Source organism: Salvelinus sp. IW2-2015, linkage group LG4q.1:29 (assembly GCF_002910315.2).
Source record: "Salvelinus sp. IW2-2015 linkage group LG4q.1:29, ASM291031v2, whole genome shotgun sequence".
Classification (NCBI taxonomy): Eukaryota; Metazoa; Chordata; class Actinopteri; order Salmoniformes; family Salmonidae; genus Salvelinus; species Salvelinus sp. IW2-2015.
The window spans coordinates 30198604-30216201 of NC_036842.1; the positions used below are offsets into that span (position 1 = coordinate 30198604).

General features: G+C 44.2%; 1 protein-coding gene across 1 annotated transcript in view; it reads left to right on the plus strand.

Moving 5' to 3' along the window:
• Positions 1-17598, plus strand: part of LOC111960892 (laminin subunit gamma-3-like) — a 258280-nt gene that overhangs the window by 106320 nt on the left and 134362 nt on the right. The window contains 3 exon segments of the mRNA XM_070442778.1: positions 4700-4898; positions 7503-7612; positions 10651-10887. Of these exon segments, the coding sequence (XP_070298879.1) occupies positions 4700-4898; positions 7503-7612; positions 10651-10887 (546 nt within the window).

Here is a 17598-nt window from a genome sequence, read left to right on the forward strand (position 1 = left end):
TGAAAATACATGCAGTTGACAGTGAGAGGACGTTTCTTTTTTTGCTGAGTTTAGAATGTTCAAGATAATCTACCTCTATGACCCCCACTTAACATCACTGGCGCACTCTCATTAGCTGTACATTACCATATCAGACTCCATTACACCCACAAAGTAGATTATGTTTTTGGGGTGTTTTTAGAGAAGAAAACATTGCTATAATGGCAAATTGTGTGTGTGTGTGTGTGTGTGTGTGTGTGTGTGTGTTGTGTGGTGTGTGGTGTGTGGTGTGTGTGTGTGTGTGTGTGTGTGTGTGTGGTGTTTAGAGTAGGTCACCGGACTCGCGGACACTCTCTCTTTCTCCTTCTCTTTAAGCTGGGTAAAGTTAAAGCTTGTCTGTTCACGTATTGCTTTCATGCCCATTGCACGGCAGTCATGTCAGTTAGAGGCCTCCATGGGACTTAAAGTTGTTTGTGTGAGACGGCGGCTATCTAGTTGAAATAGAGTTGATTAATTAGTTTGGAGAGAGTCTAAACCCTTGATTGATCGCAGGACTCCCCTACCGTTCATCAAATGTCACTGGGACGTCAGGCATCTTGGCAGAGAATTTGTCTGTCCCTGGAAGGGGGTCAGTGGAGTTCAGGTTGAGCACATCACTTATAACAGACACACAGAGATTGAAAAGGCACATTCAAAACACACACACACACAGACACACACACACACACACACACAGACACACACACACACACACACATAAACAACACACACACACTCACTGCGTGCACATTGAGTGGAAGCAGAAAACAATGTCGTTCTGACTCACAGAACTGGCTGGTAGTGCTCTGTTATCGCTTGTCTGTTTCTCTCCTGTGACAAACCCATTAATAGTAATCCATGTTAATGGTACAATGGCATATGTGACTCGTTTCAGGAAGTGCCTATGTCGTGCGTCACTAGTTCACAGGAGAGCCATTTGAACGTAGACTTTTTTATGTTTTGGCAGAAATGCCCTCTGGAACATGTGAACTTTCATGTACATTAATAACAAACGTGTATGCCATCTGTAAATACAAATAAAATTGTTAAATTACGAGCCTAGTTGGTTTAGCCACAGAAAAGGAATGCAACCTTGCCTCTGGCCATGATAGTCTGAGATTATTTTTTATTTCTTATTTTACTAGGCAAGTCAGTTAAGAACAAATTCTTATTTTCAATGATGGCCTAGGAACAGTGGGTTAACTGCCTTGTTCAGGGGTAGAACAACAGATTTTTACCTTTTCAGCTTGGGGATTCAATCTTGCAACCTTTCGGTTACTAGTCCAATGCTCTAATCACTAGGCTGTCCAGCCGAATGACTGGGCTGGACATGCCGAGAGGTGAGTTTGAATTGGTCTGCCATGTAGCACGCTTCTGTCTATAACATGAGCTGCTCAGTATGCAGTTCTACTATCTTTCAAAAAAAGATATCACGTAGTAGAACTGCATAAGTGCTGTTCTCCACTTTCTGGAAGACAAAGTTTTGAAATCAGTGGAATTAGAGTATGATAGCTAGATGGAGTATGACAGGAGATCGAGAAAATTCTGCCGTTTGATTGCAAACATGCAGATGGAGTCGAATAGAGAACACACAGAAGGCTGTTGTATAAAACATCTACCAACTAAGGGCAACCATGGCATCCATGACAGAGAGGGAGAAGCGTCCATCCATGTATACGGGTAAGATAATCTAGATAGCTACATTTTCAGATATTACACGTTTCTAATTTAGTCAGAAAGTCATTTTAAGTTAAAGTGTACTGTTAGCTAGCTAACGTTAATAGGTGTTCCAAAACATTCAAAGGCAATTTTCTCAATAGTGAGGTTACAAGTTTATCAACTTTCAAAGTATAATTACTTTCCCATTGTTTCTCAACTGTAGTGTATGATATACCCTTTTCTAGCTCTGAGTCTCTGCTTTGTCCAATGTAAAAAAAAAAAAAAATCAAATGTTGCTACATAATATCAAATCGAGCTGGTCGGTCACATATTTTGGCTAGTTTTCACCAGTTGATGTACCATTAGAGCTAGCCAAAAGTTGTCTAACATTAGCTAGGTAGTTAGCTCACTAACTTTAGCTATTATTTTTGCCTCAATCACATGACACATGAATCAAACACTGAAACCAGAGGCCAAGTGATTGAAGATCGATATTCTGATGTTTTTGACAGAGCATTGAGAGTTTTTTTTGTCAGTATAGCAATGTAACATTATTGGTCTGTCACTTTCCCTAGCTAATTCCTTACTTTTCACACTGCCACAGTATAAACATCTCTATAGGCTACACTGTCATGGTGCACAGTCAGTACACAACATTATGATCATCATGTCTTAGCAGTTTCAGATGTGACAGGTGTCCCAGCAGGGTCAGACTGCCAGGGAAGACAAGTCTACGGAGCTCAGGTGAATTTTGCAGTATATTATAACAGTCAGTGAACGGATACAAAGTTCCATCTTGAGTTGATGGGTAGACTACAGTCTGGGATCTGGGAATAATGGTCATCTCAATTATTGAACCATTGATTCTATTCTTAGATAATATAATGAATAAATGTACACCGAGGTCATTCTTTGTCATGCCTCATCTGAGCAGGATTATATGTTGACTGGGGTCTCAGCAGGATCAGGCAACCAGGGAAGACCAGTCTGTGACAGCACTGAGGTGAACTTTTGCAGATACAACACTTTATTCTCTCTAAGCAACAAACACTGGACAAGCCAGAAGCTTCAAATATTAAACTATGTTAAGGTAGTCTGACAAACCTCTAAAGTTGAATTCCAAACTGCAACAAAAGGATTGATAGAGGCTTTTCTCAATGATACAAAACATGTCATACAAAAATGTGAGGAAGACCTGGGAGACACTATTGATGATGATGAATCTATACAGATATGTTTGAATGCCCAGTCATGTTCATTTAATCTTAGACATAAATTACTGCAGTTACAGAACGTACTATATTCCAGTGAAACTGAATATCATGCACTCAGAAATGTAAGTCCTTTGCTGAAGGTGTAAAACACAGAAGGGGAAATATTTGCATATGCTATGATCTTGTGAAGGCTGGCTGAAATCTGGCAAAGAGTATGTTCTTTTATCTCAGCACGTCTACAGATTCTCCCTTCTTACTGTTTTTGTTTGCTTGGAAATGTTGATACTGGAGACTGTTATCAGAAGAACCTGTGTAACCTTATGTATCACTAGATTTGAATTATTACAAGATTAAGAGTATACAGTGCAACTTTCATAAGGTCTGTGTGCCTAATATGGAATACTGCATGACAAAAGGGATCTGTATTGAAAACATTAGCTGTTTTTAGTCGAGCAGTTACAAATATAATTTTTTTTTCATGGCACAAGGCCACCTGTGTGATTTGTGCTTGTCTCAGTGGACTAATCCATTGAGGAAGCCGCGGGGATGCCACAGTCCAAGAAAATAGGGATTGTGGCTCAGATGCACAAGGCACGTCTCTCTGCCGCCATTTCGTGGCTTTTCATTGTTTCATAACTTCATTGTGTGCATTGTTTGCTGTGTCTATCAATTCCCCATTACACATATCACCAGTAGTAGCCTGCATTTAGCCTTCCATTAATTCCCATAATTTATCATCTGCAAAGTTTGTTTAGGTACAGTCATTTCTGTTAATGCATTCAAAATATTATTATTACTGTCTTTTACCGTTGTCATTGTCGGAGTGAACATGTGTTTTGCAGAACCCACAACCTATGCTACACTTGTGAGAAGTGTTTTTGTTTATTTCATTCCATTTACGAGTTTTGTGAATTTATTAATCGTCTTTTATTTGACACGCTCCTGTCAATGTTGAGTAAGGACGTCCACCTGATTACACATACTGTATAGAAGTACTGTAGGATTAGTCTACCTGGCTGTGCGCAAATGTAGGCCTATAAATGTGCCCATTTGGGGATGTCTGATAACCCAGTCCAACAGACCATCAGACCATAAACCCAGTCCAACAGACCATCAGCCCATAAACCCAGTCCAACAGACCATCAGACCATAAACCCAGTCCAACAGACCATCAGACCATAAACCCTGTCCCTCAGACCATCAGCCCATAAACCCAGTCCAACAGACCATCAGCCCATAAACCCAGTCCAACAGACCATCAGCCCATACACCCAGAGAGCAGTCATCCGGCACTGGGCAGTGTGCTTGGGATGATAAAGGCTGGTCCTCCAAGTATCAGATGTGACTGTGAGGTGAGCAGACGTGTGTGTGTGTGTGTGTGCGTGCGTGCGTGCGTGCGTGCGTGCGTGCGTGCGTGCGTGCGTGCGTGCGTGCGTGCGTGCGTGCGTGCGTGCGTGTGCAGCTCTTTGAAGTGGTGTTAATGTGCTGTAATGAGGGTAATTACAGCCAGACTCCCACTGTGATCTCTGTGGGCTACAAGATCCTCAGCCCTCGCACTTTACCATACATACACACACACACACTCTCTCTCCCTCACACACTCACCCCAACGTGGAACCTCTCTCTCAACGTGGACCCTCTCTCAATTGAAATCCCACACAGTAATGATAAGAGGTTCTCTGTCTCTCTCTCTCTCTGTCTCTGTCTCTGTCTCTCTTTCTCTCTTTCTCTCTTTCTCTCTTTCTCTCTGGGAGGATGTGAGATAGCTAAAAGCATGTCTGTTTGTCTGTCTCCCCTCCCTCCTGTAGAGAGGTTCCTGGGGAACCATCTCCTGAGCTACGGCCAGCTCCTTTCCCTGACCTTCACGGCCGAGGCCCAGTACCTCCTCCCTCACAGTGTCACAGTGCTCCTGGAAGGATCGGGAACCACCCTGTCAGCTGACCTTTCACCCCAACATGGACCTGTCCACCAGCCGGGCCTCGCTCCCGAGCACACCTTCACTCTCAGGTAAACCTGTGTAAGGCGGCAACATTAGCTGAAGTGTGCATATGTGAGTGTGGTATATGTGTATAGCATGTGTGCACGTGTGTATGACATACTACAAGGCTACTACCACTGTGCTACTATACATGATATTACACATGTCACACATACAGTAGAGTCCTGAACCTCAGGCTGTGTGAATGAACAGTACCATCTTCATGGCAATATGATCCCTATCTGGATTGAGATACTATGGAATCTGCCTTATGGCTTTGTGTCAGACATAGTCGTGTCCTTTCTGGTTACTGTGCACCACTAAAGGTGTCCTTATGCATCCCATCCAAAACAGTTCATAACAGTTTGTGCATATTTTATGACAATATTTGGTGTCGTTTTTTTTTCTGCTGTTCGTGCAAAACATGTTTTTTCTGAGCCAAGCCGAAGTTTGGAGCCAACGTCTACACACCTTCATCGGGTCAACAGTAAAGATTCAATTAAGTGTTTGTTGTCATTCAATAATAGACTACTCTTTTTCATGCAATTTTTTTCCCTTGTGAAATACTGCACCAATCATCTTAGTTAGATGTAAAATTGCGTGACTAAGATATCCTCTGCAAAAAATAAATAATGAATGACAGACTTCTTGAGTTATCTTAGATATATTTTGACTACTTTTTCAAGCAAAGGTATTTTTAGGGAGTAGGCGAGCACATTCATTCAGTTCACCTAGCCAAGTTCGACTAGGCGCCAGCCAAACCGAAGCATGCGGAAGACTTAATGAGTTCTCCCCTGCCCCCCAGCCCTTGTTGAAGGGGCAGTTTGGTTCCCCCCTTAAAGCAGCTGGGCCCGGGGACAGGAGTGTCATTAAGTGGGCCATCTATGGAGACAGGCTCCACACAAGTCATTAGAGAGACAGATATCTGTCCCTACACACCCTCTCTCACACACACACACACACCACACACACACACACACACACACACACACACACACACACACACACACACACACACACACACACAGCATCCCCTCCTGCTGGAGCTCTCTTCCTGGCTCCACACGGTTGAGCTGGATCAGCTGGGAAGTGGAGTGGTGTGTGTGTGTTTGTGTGTGTGTATCCATGCCTGTGTTTGTGTCATTTGACTGCAGACAATAACACAACACACACTTCCCCATCCCTTGGCTATGTACTCTGAGTGACAGATAGCATGCTGTATGTTATGACTGTGAGCCTGCATGTGTTGTGTGAATGTGTTGAATGTATTAGCCAGGATAAGTGGCTCTGTGTTTCCAGCAGACACCAGGATCATTTATAATCACAGGGAGTAGGGGGGTGGATAGGGGTGTTCGGAGACTGATGGGGTGGTTGATGCCCACATGTTAAATAGTGTTGGAGGAGTTAGCCTTTGTTGTTCTCCATTACAGTGCAGACTGTAGGGAGACACAACGGGTGGATACTTTTCATTCTAAATGTGTAAACATGTTTGTGTATTCTGGTTCTCTTCTCTTCATCTTCATCCTCTATTTTCTCTTCTCCTCCTCATCTCTCTCTCCTCTCTGCCCCTCTGTGTCTCTATCTATCTGTGTATGTGTGTGTTTGTTTGGTATTACTATCCTTGTTAGGACCAGAAGTCCTCACAGGGATGGTCAAATAAGAAACATTTGGGGTCATTTCGCAGGTCCCCACAAGGTAAAAGGCTATTTTAGGGTTAGGGGTTAGAATTGGGATTAGGGTTAAGGTTAGGGATTTGAGGTTAAGGTTAGGGTTAGGGTTAAGGTTAGGGTTAGGGTTAGGGTTAGGATAAGGGTTAGGATTAGGTTTAGGTTTAGGGTTAGGGAAAATGGGATTTTGAATGGGAATCCGTTGTTTGGTCCCCACAAAGATAGTTAAACAAACACGTGTGTGTATGTTAGTGTCTGTCTATGTGTGGGCTCCCACCACACACTATGCACAGACCTCCAGTGGATTCCTGGTCACCTGATGATGTTCCTCTCATACTAGCATTCCTTAATTACTGTCTCAGTGTCTCTGGCTCTGCCCGGCTCTGATTAGAACCAAAATGGCCACTGCTCCATAGGGAAGACATGGCAGAGAGTTCTCTCACTTTCACATCAACCCCTGCTTATCGCCACACAGCAGCAGAGCAGCAGCTCCATTACGGGGGGCTGTGAGGCTGTGTTTCTAATTGTCTCCCTTTATAACTATGGCAGTCTAGGGGCCGGGGAACGAGGACCTCTGTAGAGGGGGAGAGGTCTGTGTGGTCCATAGACTGGACACATTTTTTCACATACAGAGGAAATGTAATATACTGTCAACACTAACTCATAGACACAGAGGACATATAGCGGATATACCTTGCCCAAATATAACACATTCACACACAGGACAGAGTAGGAGCTGTATGTCTACTGGACAGCTTCCACGTTCCCGTTACTAACACAAACTTCCCATGCTACATTTCAGACGGAGGACATAAGATAAGACTGATGCATTTATTCATTCCTACAAACATACTGCACGTAATAATACTGTACAAACATGTTGCGGGCCTCGGTAATCATAGGGGCCTCAGTAAACGTAGGGGCCTCAGTAATCATGGAGCTGTGTTTGTGTTTGTTTTCCTCCAGACTTCACAAGGAGGAGACGAGGCTGAGGCCTTCTTTGTCTGCCTTCCAGTTCCACCATCTTCTCTTCAACCTCACTGCTATACAGATCAGCAACGCAGGAGGACACAACTGTAAGTGTGTGTGTGTGTGTGTTTACATGCGTGCATGTGTGTAAGAGTGGGTGTGTATAAGTGTGTGTGCATACATACAATGGGTACACGTCAAGCTAGCGTGTTGTTCATTATTTGTGCCTCCTGTACCCTATCACTAACCAAAGTAAAACAAATCCATCAGAAGAGTCCTTGAGCTGGATGTGGTTCCTCTCTACCCTGTCAGTTCATTAATGGACAGCAGTCTGCTTCCTACTACTTTCTCTCAACCGGCTGCCCTCTCGTTGGCTCCGGCCTCTTCTGGAAGATCTCAGAGGAGAATTTGCGTGGTAACACCCCTTGGCCTCGTGAACATCAGCTGTCAAGTTATTTCACTGGCAGGGGAAGTTCAGTACCAGAACTCTATCTCACTTAGTAACACTGTCTCAGTCACTCTCATATGGACCACATGCACCCACGTACGTACACACACACATACACGCACACACACTCTTTCTAGTTTATACACACAACCACTTTGAGACTATTAAATGCAACAGAGGCACCCACGCACATTTTCATTACCAGTTAAGGCCTACTTTATATCGCTGAGTGTTCAACACACGCTTGCTCTCACTGAAGCATTGAATTGTGCCAAATTCATCTATGCAAGAGCAGCAGGACTTCTGCTCACAGATATTGCCTGCCTGTACTTCCATATCCTCTGCTCTTTAATGGAGTGGGTGGGGGTACAGTCTGATTCTCTGTCTCTGTCTCTGTCTCTCTGTCTCTGTCTCTCTCTCTCTCTGTCTCTCTCTCTCTCTCTCTCTCTCTCTCTCTCTCTCTCTCTCTCTCTCTCTCTCTCTCTCTCTGTCTCTCTGTCTCTCTGTCTCTCGTCTCTCTCTGTCTCTCTGTCTCTGCTCTGTCTTGTCTCTGGTCTTGTTCGGTCCTCTGTCTCTTCTCTCTCTTTCTCTCTCTCTTCTCTCTCTTCTCTCTCTCTCTCTCTCTCTCTTCTCTCTCTGTCTCTCTTCTCTCTCTCGTCTCTCTCTCTCTCTCTCTCTCTGTCTCTCTCTCTTGTCTTCTCTCTTCTCTCTCTCTCTCTCCTCTCTCTCCTTCTCTCTCTCTCTCTCTCTCTGTCTCTCTCTCTTTCTCTCTCTTCTCTCCTCTCTTCTCTTCTTCTCTCTTCTCTCTCTTTCTCTCTCCTCTCTCTCTCTCTCGTCTTCTGTCTCTGTCTCTTCCTGTCTCTGTCTCTGTCTCTGCTCCTCTGTCTCTCTCTCTCTCTCTCTCTAGTCAGTGTAGGAGAGGATGTGAGAGGCATTACATAGATGGAGCACATAGATGACAGAACAGCTGTTAAAGTCACCAGCTATCACTTTAGTTAAAGCCACACACCCATCTCTCACATTGGGTCAAAGCCACACACACATTCACATACGCACTATGTGCATGCACATGCACACATGCACACTAATGTACACATGGACGCACACAGTCTCTCTCTCACACACACCACACACACACACACACACGCCACACACACAACACACAAACACACACACACACACACACACACACACACACATTCACACAGCCTCTTTGTGCATTGCGTAGGAAAACACTGCTAATGATTTGTGTTCAGTCTCAAATGAATTCTCAAACAGTGTTAGTGCCTTATCTCCGCAGGCCGCCAAGCAAATGCTAATATGAAAATCCCACAAAGTGCAATTTCGCCTTTTTCTCCCTCCCTGCACCAAAAAACAGATTAAGACATTCATTATTATTTTAATGACAGGATTGTCTGTAGGCGATTTCTGTCACATTGTTGGGTGAGGATCCTGTGTGACAGCTGAGTAGTGTTGAAGATGTAAGGTTAGGGTAGGAGGCTTCCACACAATCAGTAGAGGGAGAGGTGTGCCGGGTGGAGGGAGAGAGAGAGAGGAATGGAGAGAGGGGCAGAAAGAATGGGAGAGAGAGAGAGATGTAGAGAGAATGGAAAAGGGAGCGAGAAAAAGGGAAAGAGGGGAAGAGTGAGGGGGAGAGAGAGATGGAGAGAGGGAAAGGGGGATACCTAGTCAGTAGTACATCTGAATGCATTCAACTGAAATGTGTCTTACGCATTTAACCCAACCCCTCTGAATCAGAGAGGGGCGGGTGGCTGCCGAGAGACAGGGAGAAGGAGAGGGAGATGGTTTAACTGGCGGCCAGGAGTCTGGTAGTCGGAGGGGATGAGTTGGTTGGGGGCTGATTTGCAGATGGTAAATGAACTGTGTTGGATCATTGCTTAAGGATCAGGGTGATCACGGCTTGTTAGAGGCCAAGGTCTCTCTCTTCCTGATGCTTATTCTGTCTTTTTTAAATGTCTCTTTCCCTCTCTCCCTTTCTCTCATTACACATTAATTCATTCATTCACACATTCTGTATGTTTGATCTCATGAAAATCCCACATCCCTTACTTACTCACCGTGATATACGCACGCACACACAAACATCCTCACTGGCACTGGTAAAGAGCCTCTGTTGAAAGCCCGGGCACTGGACCTTGAGTGGTGGTGGTAGTATTCTGTACAATGGCTGAGGAGGATTCAACCTGGACTATCCCATCACTATTCATGGAGGAAGAGAGTAAAGAGGAATCAGTAATCCCAGTGGGTGCAGGCTCCCCCAATACCTCCACTTTTTCTTCTCTTCCTCTCCTCCTTTCCTCCTCCTCCCCTCTCGCTCCACTGCTCTGATTTATACATTTGTTTTATCAGAGATTCTCAGAGTGAGGTAGATAGGTATGTGCCCACATTTACATCACAAGAGCGCAGGTATGCACACACACACACACACACACACACACACACACACACACACCCACATCACACACACACACACAACACACACACACACACACACACACACACACACACATTTAACTTGGTTAAATTCCTAAATTAATCTTGTTTCTGATGATAAAACTAAGTATTAGTGGACCATTGTCTTCTGGATGTGAGAGTAGCTTTTGAAGACGTTTGAGTATTCATGACCTCTCCAGATTTGGAGATAAAGTATTAATGATCTCCATCCTCTCTCCCCAGACACGTCCCAACTCTCAGGGGTAACCCTGGCTTCCGCTGCCCCCTTCTCCAGTCCTGTTACCCCCTCTACCCCCCCTGTTCCCTGGGTAGAGGTGTGTACATGCCCTCCTGGATTTGGGGGTCAGTTCTGTGAGCTCTGTGCCCCAGGATTCAGCAGAGAGGTCCCTAATGGAGGACCCCTGTCTCCCTGTGTGCCCTGCACCTGCCACCAGCATGGACCCTGCCACCCTGAGACAGGTAGGAGAAGTCTCTCGTGTTTTTCTTTTATTCTTGTTCTCTCATTTTCTCATTCCCTCTCTATACCTCTATTTCTCTATACCTCTATTTCTCTCTTCTCTTAACCTCTTCTTTTTCCTTCTCCCCTCTTTTCTACTCGACTTTCCCTCTCTCTCAATTCAATTAAATTCAATAGACTTTATTGACATGGCAAGTTAAATGACTTACATTGTCAAAGTATACATATAACAAAAATGGTGGGACCAACAGCAATAAGAATAATAGTAGTGGGAATGGGATTACCATTAACAGCAACCACAACAACAATATTAATGAGAATAATAATAATACATTAAAGCAATAGCAGTAGACCAGTGTCAACATGACTGAGAAGAAACATGACATGGTATGAGAGCCAAAATACAACTAAATGGGAAATATTATTGACATTACATAGCACTTTTCACTGGCTGTCCCTCAGGTTGTGGCAGGAGAACACATTTAGCCTTTTCACCCAATAAATATTAGATCTTTGTCTCTATCTCTCTTCTGGAGCAGAGTGAGCACAGCCTGTCCTCTCTGGGCAGCCAGGTTTGCCTGTGACGACCGGTCTCTATAGCCAAACTGTGCTCACTGTGTCTGTACCTAGTCAGTGTTTTCCTCAGTTTTCGATCAGTCACAGCGGTCGATAGTCTGCCACCATGAACTGTCTGTTTAGAGCCAAATATCATTGAAGTTTACTTAGATTTTTTGTGATGTCTTTCCAATAGGTGATGTCTTTTTCTTTTTTCTTTGTGAGGAGTTGGTTGGACCAGATTTTCTGAGTGCTGTCCTGAGGCTCTATGGGGTTGGTTTGTTTCATGTTTCATCTTGACATTGTAGGGATGTGTAATGAAATGTTTAGGGGTCACTTGTTTGGCTCTTTTTTCTATTTGAATAAGGAAAGGGTATTGGCCCAATTCTGCTCTACATGCGTTATTTGGCGGGTTTCTTTGCACTTGCAACACAGTCTTGCAAAACTCTGCATGCAGTATTTCGATTGGATGTTTGTCCCATTTGGTAAATTCATTATTATTGAGCGGACTCCATACTTCACTGCCATATAGAGCAATTGGTTATTTTGCCAGATTCTAATTAGAATTTCGATTTTAATATTCCTTTTAATGGCATAGAATGCTCTTCTTGCTTTGTCTCTCAGCTCATTCACAGCCATGCGAAAGCTACCTGTGTTGCTGATATTTAGTCCTAGATACGTGTCGTTTTTGGTGTGTTCTAATAGAACTGTGTCGAAATATAATTAATATTTGTCATCCTGATTTCCGGACCTTTTATGGAATATCATTATATTCAGTTTCTTTAAGTTAACGGTCAGAGCCCAGGTCTGACCGAACCTGTGCAGATGATCTAGATGCTGCTGTAACCCCTCCTTAGTGGGAGACAGTAGCACCAGGTCATCTGCGAATAGCAGACACTCGATTTCAGTGTTGTGTAGGGTGAGAACAGGTGCTGCCGATTCTTCTAATGGTTTTTCAGATTGATTAATGTAGATGTTAAATAGTGTTGGCCTTATTGGGCAGACCTCTTTCACTACACGTCCCTCAGAGAAGAAGTCTGTTTGCTTGTTGCCAATTTTAACCGCACATTTGTTTTTAGTGTACATTGATTTAATAACATCATATGTTTTCCCTCCAATACCACTTTCTATTAGTTTATAAAAAACTTGAATTGAATCAAATGCTTTCTTGAAGTCTGCAAAACACAAGTAGATTTTGCCTTTGTTTTGGTTTACTTGTTGTTATTTAGAGTGTGCAGGGTGTAAATGTGGTCTGTTATACGATAATATATATTTTTTTATAATAATAATAAAATGTAAAAAAATTCAATTTGGCTTCCGCTTAGGACGTTGTGTTAATCAAGGAAATTATGTAGTCTGCAATTTATGATACTGCAGAGAAATAACCCTAAGTTGCTGTTAACGCAAATTCCTCTGTAATTATTTGTGTCAAATTTGTCAACATTTTAATAGACTGGAAAAATACCTGAAGTGAGGATAATGTTGAAGAGTTTGAGTATAGCMAATTTGAATTTGTGGTCTGTATCTTTGATCATTTCATTTAAAATACCATCAGCACCACAGGCCTTTTTTGGTTGGAGAGTGCATAGTTTTTCCAATAATTATTTTTCTGTAACTGGGATATCCACAGGATTCTGATAGTCTTTGACTGCTGATTCAAGGATTTGTAATTATTCTTGTATATCATTTTGTTCTGGGCTCTTTGTTAAATTGCTGTAGAAGTTTGCAAAGTGATTTCTCCACATACAGTGGGAAGAAACAGTATGTTAACCCTTTGGAATTACCTGGATTTCTGCATAAATTGGTCATAAAATTGTATCTGATCTTCATCTACGTCACAACAATAGACAAACACAGTCTGCTTAAACTAATAACACACAAACTATTAATTGTTCATGTCTTTATTGAACACACCGTGTAAACATTCACAGTGCAGGTTGGAAAAAGTATATGAACCCATGGATTTAATAACTGGTTGACCCTACTTTGGCAGCAATCACCTCAACCAAACGTTTTCTGTAGTTGTGGATCAGACCTGCACAACAGTCAGGAGGAATTTTGGACCATTCCTCCTTACAAAACTGTTTCAGTTCCACAATATTCTTGGGATGTCTGGTGTGAACTGCTCTCTTGAGGTCATGCCACAGCATCTCAATCGGGTTGAGGTCAGGACTCTGACTGGGCCACTCCAGAAGGCACATTTTCTTCTGTTGAAGCCATTCTGTTGTTGATTTACTTCTGTCTTTTGGGATGTTGTCCTGTTGCACCACCTAACTTCTGTTGAGCTTCAATTGGCGAACAGATGGCCTTACATTCTCCTGCAAAATATATTGATAAACTTGGGAATACAGTTTTCCGTCGATGACAGCAAGCTGTCCAGGCCCTGAGGCAGCAAAGCAGCCCCAAACCATGATGCTCCCTCCACCATACTTTACAGTTGGGATGAGGTTTCGATGTTGGTGTGCTGTGCCTTTTTTTCTCCACACATAGTGTTGTGTGTTCCTTCCAAACAACTCAACTGTAGTTTCATCTGTCCACAGAATATTTTGCCAGTAGCGCTGTGGAACATCCAGGTGCTCTTTTGCGAACTTCAGACTTTTTTTGGGACAGCAGTGTCTTCTTCTATGGTGTCCTCCCATGAACAACATTCTTGTTTAGTCTTTTACGTATAGTAGACTCATCAACAGAGATGTTACAATCTTCCAGAGATTTCTGTAAGTCTGTAGCTGACACTCTAGGATTCTTCTTAACCTCATTGAGCATTCTGCTTTGTGCTCTTGCAGTCTTCTTTGCAGGACGGCCACTCCTAGGGAGAGTAGCAACAGTGCTGAACTTTCTCCATTTATAGACAATTTGTCTTACCGTGGACTGACTTTTAGAGATAGTTCTGTAACCCTTTCCAGCTTTATGCAGGGCAACCGTTCTTAATCTTAGGTCTTCTGAGATCTCTTTCGTTTGAGGCATGGTTCACATCAGGCAATGCTTCTTGTGAATAGCAAACTCTATTGTGAGTGTTTTTTATGGGGCAGGGCAGCTCTAACCAAAATCTCCAAACTCGTCTCTTTGATTCGACTCCAGGTTAGCTGACCCCTGACTCCAATTAGCTTTTGGAGAAGTCATTAGCCTAGGGGTTCTCATACTTTTTCCAACCTACACTGTGAATGTTTAAATTATGTATTCAATATAGACAATAAAAATACAATAATTTCTGTGTTATCAGTTTAAGAACACTGTGTTTGTTTATTGTTGTGACTTAGATGAAGATCAGATCAAACAATGTAAGATTTATGCAGAAATCCAGGAAATTCCAAAAGGGTCAGATACTTTTTCTTGCCACTGTATCCCCATTTTGGATAGCCAATTCCTCATGATGAGGTTTGTTTAATTTATTCAAATTCTCCCAGAAGTGGTTAGATTGTATGGATTCCTCAATTACATCCAGCTGACTTCTAATGTGCTGTTCCTTTTTTGTTCTTATGTTGCGTTTGTATTGGTTCAGTGTTTCCCCATATTGAAGGCATATATTTTTGTTGTCTGGGTCTCTGTGTTTTTGAATAGATATACAGCTGAAGTCGGAAGTTTACATACACTTTAGCCAAATACATTTCATCTCAGTTTTTCACAATTCCTGACATTTAATCCGAGTAAAAATTCCCTGTCTTAGGTCAGTTAGGATCACCACTTTATTTTAAGAATGTGAAATGTCAGAATAATGGTAGAGAGAAGGATTTATTGCAGCTTTTATTTATTTTGTCACATTCCCAGTGGGTCAGAAGTTTACATACACTCAATTAGTATTTGGTAGCATTGCCTTTAAATTGTTTAACTTGGGTCAAATGTATCGGGTAGGCTTCCACAAGTCCATGATGTCAAGCAAAGAGGCACTGAGTTTGAAGGTAGGCCTTGAAATACATCCACAGGTACACCTCCAATTGACTCAAATGAGCCTATCAGTAGCCTATCAGAAGCCATTACATAATTTTCGGGAATTTTCCAAGCTGTTTAAAGGCACATTCAACTTAGTGTATGTAAACTTCTGACCCACTGGAATTGTGTGTGATACAGTGAATTATAAGTGAAATAATCTGTCTGTAAACACTTGTTGGAAAAATGACTTGTGTCATGCACAAAGTAGATGTCCTAACCGACTTGCCAAAACTATAGTTTGTTAACAAGAAATTTGTGTAGTGGTTGAAAAATGAGTTTTAATGACTCCAACCTGTCACGAATCCCGCCGAAGATGGTGCCTCTTCCTGTTCGGGCGGCGCTCGGCGGTCGTCGTCACCGGCCTACTAGCTGCCATCGATTCTCTTCTTTTTGTTTCTGTTAGTTTGGGCTGATTGGGTGCACCTGTTTTGAGTTTAGTTTTGTGGGTAGGCTATTTAAGGGCAGTAGGCCCGCTGGCTTTTGTGCGGGCTTGTTTTTCTGTTATTTGGTGTTGGATTGTTATGTGGATTTTATATTTTTCCGGACAGTTTAGTCCTGTGTGTTTGGACTGGTATTTTCATGCGCCCGTGTGTTTTGAGCATGATAATTTTCCCTGTCCACTGGAAATAAATCTGCGTTCTTGAATACCTGCTCTCTGCGCTTGACTCCTCCACCCAGTACTCCTAGCAGCTCTGACAGAAGCCCACACCACCAATGGAGTCAGCAGAAGCAGCGACCACCCCTCTCCCAACTATGGAGGAGCGCGTCCATCATCATACAGCTGTCCTCCATCGAATCGGGTCAGCGATGGACCAGATGATGGAGAGGATGGAGCGATGGGAGAGGAGTGGTCTCCCGACGCCCCCTTCAGCTCCCCTGCAGACGACACAACCCACTCCTCCAGTGTCATCGGCTGGGACCAGCACATTGCGTCTCACCCCCCCGAGGGAGTACGATGGAGCAGCGGCTGGATAACAGGGATTTCTGCTCCAGCTTGAGCTATACCTGGCTACCGTGCGTCCGACTCCCTCGGGTGAGGAGAGTGTAAGCCTCCTTGTCTCCTGTTTGTCGGGTAGGGCCCTGGACTGGGCCAACGCAGTCTGGAACAGCCCAGACTCGGCTCGGGACCACTACCCGGAGTTCACCCACCGGTTTCGAGCGGTGTTCGACCACTCACCGGAGGGCCGAGCTGCGGGTGAGCGTCTGTTCCACCTCAGACAGGAGACGAGGAGAGCCCAGGAGTTCGCTTTAGAGTTCCGGACCTTGGCTGCTGGTGCGGGGTGGAATGACAGGGCCTTAATAGACCATTACCGTTGCAGCCTCCGGGAGGACGTCCGCCGGGAGCTAGCTTGTCGGGACACCACACTCTCCCTCGATGAACTGATCGACATGTCGATCCGACTAGATAACCTGCTAGCTGCCCGCGGGCGTTCAGAGGGGGTCCTGTTAATTCCACCTCCCAGCCCTCCCGCTCCAACTCCGATGGAGTTGGGAGGAGCTGCATCTAGGGGGACCGGAGGAGGTGGCTCCTCTTGCACCTACTGTGGCCGGAGAGGACACACTTCGGACCGGTGCTGGAGGAGTCCATCTGGGAGTCGGGATGGCAGGCGGATTACTCCTCACCCCAGGTGAGTAGGCACAAGACTCACACAGAGCTCCCTGTTTGTCACATGTTTTTGGTTATTTTTTTCCCTGCGTTTTTCCCCTCTCTTCAGCATAAGGCGCTAGTCGACTCAGGCGCAGCTGGGAGTTTTATGGATCGCGGACTCGCCCGTAGGTTGGGTATTCCGCTGGTGCAGATAGACCCACCTTTCCCCGTGCACTCCTTAGATAGCCGATCGTTAGGGTCAGGGCTGGTCAGGGAGGCCACGATTCCGCTGGACATGGTAACACAGGGGGATCATAGGGAGCAGATCAGGTTTTACCTTATTGATTCACCTGGGTTTCCAGTGGTGTTGGGGGTTCCCTGGCTAGCCATTCACAATCCCCTCATTTCCTGGAGACAGGGAGCTCTTCAGGGGTGGTCAGATGAGTGTTCAGGTAGGTGTGTGGGAGTTTCCATCGGTGCCACGTCGGTGGAGAGTCCAGACCAGGTTTCCACTGTGCGCATTCCCCCAGAATATGCCGATTTGGCTATCGCTTTTAGTAAGAAAAAAGCGACCAAATTACCACCTCATCGACGGTGGGATTGCGTGATAAACCTCCAGGAGAACGCTGCACTTCCCAGGAGT